The 5,717-nt window shown below is 37.7% G+C and overlaps 1 protein-coding gene across 1 annotated transcript; it reads right to left on the bottom strand.

Moving 5' to 3' along the window:
- Positions 1-1,261: 1,261 nt before the first annotated feature.
- Positions 1,262-5,182, bottom strand: LOC145987245 (uncharacterized). The gene is made up of 2 exons (XM_083121764.1): positions 5,075-5,182; positions 1,262-1,604 (listed from the first exon to the last, which is right to left on the bottom strand). The coding sequence occupies exons 1-2, from the start codon at positions 5,120-5,122 to the stop codon at positions 1,308-1,310; spliced, it is 345 nt and encodes a 114-aa protein (XP_082977890.1). The 5' UTR covers positions 5,123-5,182; the 3' UTR covers positions 1,262-1,307.
- Between the last annotated feature and the right edge of the window lie 535 nt (positions 5,183-5,717).

The following is a 5,717-nucleotide window of genomic DNA, read 5'->3' as shown; positions in this document are numbered from 1 at the left end:
AGACTTAGGTGTGCAGAGCATGTGGCACGAATGGGAGAGGAAAGAGGAGTTTACAGGATTCTTGTTGGGAAACCTGATGGTAAGAGACCTGTAGGAAGGCCAAGACGAAGTGTGAGGACAACGTTGAGATGGACATAAAGGAAATCGGTAGGGATGGAAAAGAGTATATAGATCTTGCTCAAGATAGGGACAGATGGAAGGCCTGTGTTGCTGCAGCCATGAACCTTCTGGTTTAAGAAGGCTAGAGAGTTAGTTTTTTAGAATGTGTCATTGATTTCATTTTGTAAGCACCGAGTGCTTTACTTCTTGCGCGGTCCGAGGTTTGCTCTTTTTATCCATCCTGTTTGATTCCAACGCCACCTCTAGGACGACATTTACCAATATGATGTCAGTGACGGCTTGTACCCACACATTCGCACACATTATTAGCATTTTACCAACTAGGACGACGTTCACAAACCATGAAGTCAGTGGCGGCTTGTAATCACACATTCGCGATTATCTCGAAACGGCTCGTTTGCAGACCCATGTTTACTGAGACTTTTTTGCTTCTATTATCGTGTACTTTCACCTGTGTCAGTTTGCGCTATTACTTTTCAGACACCCTGTATACGCCATGAAACTGAACCGGTGCTTCTCACTTATATCACATGTTAGTTTGATACCCAAGCTACCTCCCAGTAAATTGACTCTTCCTTCCAACACTAGGCGAATGCTCAGTGACGAGAGGAGTAGAGTATCGTTCTAACTAAAGTTGTATAGTTAGAACCCCAGCCGTACCTCCAGGACAGACCGTCAATGCGCAGTATTACTGTTCAATTTTGGAACCTAACCTGCGACCTGCTTTGCTAAAGAAGAGGGGACACTTTCTGCTGAATCCTTCCATCATTTGGCAGGACAATGCTCGGGCGCATGTAGCTCAACCTATGGCTGATTTGTTAGCTCGATGGGGATATCACATGCTCTACCAGCTCCTGTGACTTTGATTTGATCCCTAAGATGAAGCTTCCGAACTGTTCCAGAGATTCTTCAAGCAATAGACCGCTCCATTCAAGCCATCAACAGAACAGGCACTGCCACAGAAATACTACAACATCCACATCGCTGGCAACGGTTGTACACAATGCTGGTGACTACATTGAAGGGCTGTAAAAGTTCCACAGAGGTATCTCTTTTGTTTCATTTGAGAATAAATAGTTGCTACTATTAAATTTCCAACCCACACGTATTTGATACAGCACATAAAGATTAACATGTTAAGTGTGTTTACTGTAATTTAATAAAGCATTCCACATACAGAGATGTCCTTAGGGCGTACCAGAGGCCACACGAACTGCATTGTTAGACATGTTGATTGGAGCATTCATGGTCATATTAGCCGGGAGTCCACTGATGGAGTTTGATTGGTTGATCGAAGTGACTTGATTTGATGGCTGTGTCAAGTTCTGCGGTGGATATACCATTACAGGCGGTTGTTGAACGATCGGCAGTTGGTATGGATATGGGTATCTTTGATAACTAGGATAGCCATACCCTTGGTTCATGCCCCTTGGTGTCAGTTTCGCAGATCTTGATGGTCGAACCATGGATTCACTGGCCTCGAACTGTGAATCAGAAATAAGAATTACTGGATGGGTTGCATCTTCTTCACACCGTACTCAAACTTTTTGCGAAATAATATATAGTAACAAGTAATGTATTAATATTCTTTAAAACTCAACAAACTATACCAATGAATACATTATGCACGCATCATATAAACAATAGATTAATGTATTATAAAATAATATTTTTATGAGTGATCGTACTCTTGGGAACAATTGAGTCTCTTTTCCCTGTTACGTGGTGGTAGAGCTCTCCCGTTGTAATTAATTTCCAAAATTTATTGTGACGAAACTATTAGCATTACTAAGTTACACAGTACATTAGTTGAACGAGTAAAGTCGTTTTTCTCGTATTGCAGGTGTTCCCTGTAGTTCCATTTCTCGCCGCTAGATGGTGGCAAATTCAAGATTGCTCTTTCTGGAGCTGAAAGGGCTCTTTCTGTGCTACATTTTGATAACACAAAAAGGGCTACAGATGTCCAACAGAAATTTAGGAGCAAATACGGGAAAGAAGCACCAAGCAGGGAGGCAATCTACAATTGGCATCGGAAATTTGTTACAACGGGGTACTTGTGTGGCAAAGGAAAGAAGTAGTCGGCCAGGAGTGATTTAAGGTGACTAGTGAGGGAAGCGCTCACTGCAATAATTATATCTCCAAGACACAGAAAGGCGGTACCAGTTTTGCTGTGAATTGCAGCAGAGAGAAGACGACTTGGTGAATTTCTTAATTTTCAGTGATGAAGCAACATTACATTGCCTTCCTACTTGGTACTTCTTTCCCGTAATAGTACATATATATATATCTTGAATTCTTCACACTTATTCTCTCTCGAGTGATTCTTTTCGCATTTCTGGAAAAATATGCTGTTGTTTCCAACTTTTTTGCTGCGGCCTACCACTTTTAATACAGAGCCATTGGAAATCTCCCGACTGGTCACGAGCCTGAAAATCAGAAAATAATTTCCTGAAATGAGAATCATGACACTTATTGTTCCCAGTACCAAACTTTTGGTCAATTACAAAAACTTGAAACGCGTGATGAAATTTTACCCGTCACTAACAGTACAAAAGGGAATGAACTTTCAGGTAGGACTACATCAGAATGAAGAATATCCATCAATATATGTGGATAACTTGCTAGTTTTCCATACAGAAGTACCCAAGCATCTCCAGGATCTGGATAAAGCTTTGCAACGCCTGCAAAGAGTGGGTATGACTACTTGGCATAAGAGCTAGAAGCTTACTTATCGAGATCTGTTCTAAATATTTATGTGAGTATAACGTTAAAGAAAATACTTCGTTTTATCATAGCGCAGTTAACTGTTGAACGTGCAATTTACTCCATCTGTGTGTTATAAAATCAGAAATTTTGAGAATATAAAAGAACTGGACCAAAATAACAACAATTTTACATGTTTTATTTTTAGTACTACTGTTTATTATTACTCTTTCACGCACTTGGATGTTACGCGAGCATTTTACAACATAACTTATTTCACAAGCTTTCTGTTTCGTGGGTTTCCCGCTGGATAAAATGAAATCGCAGACAAAATTGTTTGATTTCGTATCAAGCCAAGGTGTGCTTTTGTGCATTGGTGACACAAAGCTCGCACACTTTGCCATTGCCATAATTTGCATGGACCTTATATTTCCCAAGATACAATAAGAACCAAATATCTTTCCTTTCAAAAATACACAAAACGTACGTGGGAGTTAAACGTAAATAACCCAAACATGAAAATATAATTTTCGTACAGATGTCGCTGATGAACAATCAAATTGCGATATTTGCAATAGATTTTCTGAGTAAGAATTTTCTCAATCTGTTTTATAAACTTAATTCACAATTTCTCAGTGCATATGAATGAATAGTTTAGCTGCATAAAACTAGCATGTACAATAGTGATAAATGCGATAAATGCGTCACTGATTTACAACTTACAACTTTAATGAATTATGTAGAACATTTCATAATGTATTAATTTGCAAGGACTGTAAGTACATCTTGAGCCCGTTGTGTTCTAACGTAAAGCTAAAATTGTATTTATTTTTATTCCTATATGTACAATTTAGACATAGGAAAAGCAAAATATAATAAAGAATTAAGCTATATAGCACAAAAGGGCATATGGCATTTATGTAAGGCATACGTATTACTCGTTCTTCATTCTCAATCTCCACTTTTAATTGTTATAATCTTAAGACTTGAAACCCCCAACTTTCTAGATTATCTCACTTAAGCTAACGCAAGCCATCTTTATGTCAATAAATATTGGAATAAAAACATAGGCCTCCGCGATGAGTAGTGGTAACGTTTTATAGTATATATTTAATGTGTTTGTATTATTAGTTGTAATATAAGTTGTGATAAATATCATGTAAGCGAACAAATTTTGTAATTCAATGATATTTTTTGTACAGTTCCAATCATTTGTATCTTCTTTTATATTTTCTCTCTTACACACACAGACACAAATGCTTGAATTATAATGACCATTGACCAAAAATGGGCTGGTGAACAAAGATTTGTTTAAAAATGTGTCAGACAGGTTACCAGCACCATTTTTTTAGTAATACATACCAAATTTGACCTATTGGTTTAGATAAAAAGAGAATTTGAAAAAAAAAAGTATGAAATATAGTAAAGACAAGCGCTTATTCTTTAGGCACTAATCAGTCAGTACAAGCTACAAAAGTAATCTTAGGAGACAGTCGTGTCCGTTCGTCGTCCAGCCGTCAGTTCGTGTTGCTGCTCACAGATTCTACCGGAGCTACAAACACAAAATTTACTAAACAATAGCTCAGTGTGACATAAACAAACTCGATTGAGGCCGTCTGTCTGGTCGTGAGAGACAAAACACGATCTAAAATAACCTGTCAATATATCGGAAATTAACAATTGTTAAGATGTAAAACTTTGTACAGTTGAAGACCTAACAGATGCTCGTTCAACGATATTGACAGTGTTTCCAATGGGCCGTCATTCTGTCTATGTCTGCGAAACAATTGAAAGTGAACTATCAATACATTTTCCATTTTTACGATATCTACCAAACAATTTATTATCTCCAATGGGTTTTGGAGAAATATAATTGTTACAAAGATAAAGTTTTGAAAAAAGGAAATCTGATTTTAATGTTAATTTATCACATAAAGCTCTGCAACCAGTAAAATAAGGATGTACCAATATTGTGATTAGTACCCATGAAACAAAGCGCGGTTACGTACTAAACTCAGCTCCATCCTGTTAATTAAGTAAAACAAACTCATCTTTTCATTAATTGGAACAAATACTTTTTCCTGTATAAAAGTTTTCTGTAATTCGGAATATATACTAAGTATGCAAACATTCTACATAAAAAGAGACATTTACAGAAAAAGAGCTACACTTTATAATATACCATAATTGACACCACCGTCCACACCAACAATTACGATAAGCGATTGTTGATTTGTAATAAGGAACTTACGAAAGTCAGGCACAGCAAGCCAAGAAAAATTGGCAATCGAGGTCTCATGATGGAAAAAGTAATGTCTGCAGGAAGTGAAGGTACAGAGATTTCTGTGCGTTCGTGAAATTAGAAACGTTCATTTATATTGTGTTTTTCGGAACCATTCCTTTACACGTGACGCAGATGTGTGTCAGTTGTTATAGGCAGCAATCTTAGAGCATTGTCAGACAAGGTCACATATGGATTGAAGGAAAGTAAATATTGCAGGTCTGAAACAAAATTTCATAGTATTTGTTACTCTATAATAAAGTAACCTTAATGAAATCGAAAGCTTTGACTGTTCCCAAGATTTCAACACAAGTTATATTGCTCCAGGTACTGAAATACAGGGTGCAGCAATGATTTGGGCGATTTTACAACACTGGATGTTGCGTCAGAGGTAACACGTCACTAACGCTACAAAAAAAGTGCTCGTGCAAAGTGCATTTCGGAAACATTTCAATATTCGTCATGATCCGGTGCTTTTTCTCCCATGTCGTCATCAAAACATGGATTAAAAACCAAGGAAACGGGTTCTAAGGATTGGATCCGGAAAGTTAAAAAATCAAAATAACCCGTGGCCCAACAGCCCAGGCTTACTCACCGACTGCCGGCCTAACTC

The sequence above is a fragment of the Lepisma saccharinum genome, chromosome 4 (assembly GCF_977018435.1).
Source record: "Lepisma saccharinum chromosome 4, izLepSacc3.1, whole genome shotgun sequence".
Classification (NCBI taxonomy): Eukaryota; Metazoa; Arthropoda; class Insecta; order Zygentoma; family Lepismatidae; genus Lepisma; species Lepisma saccharinum.
Note: the sequence above shows the minus strand (reverse complement) of the source record. Positions and strands in the feature narration are given on the sequence as shown.

Coding starts and splice junctions, on each gene's coding strand:
- LOC145987245 (XM_083121764.1), bottom strand. CDS start 5,122: ATGAGACCTCGATTGCCAATTTTTCTTGGCTTGCTGTGCCTGACTTTC. Junction 1,605..5,074: donor GCTTGCTGTGCCTGACTTTC/GTAAGTTCCTTA, acceptor TCTGATTCACAG/TTCGAGGCCAGTGAATCCAT.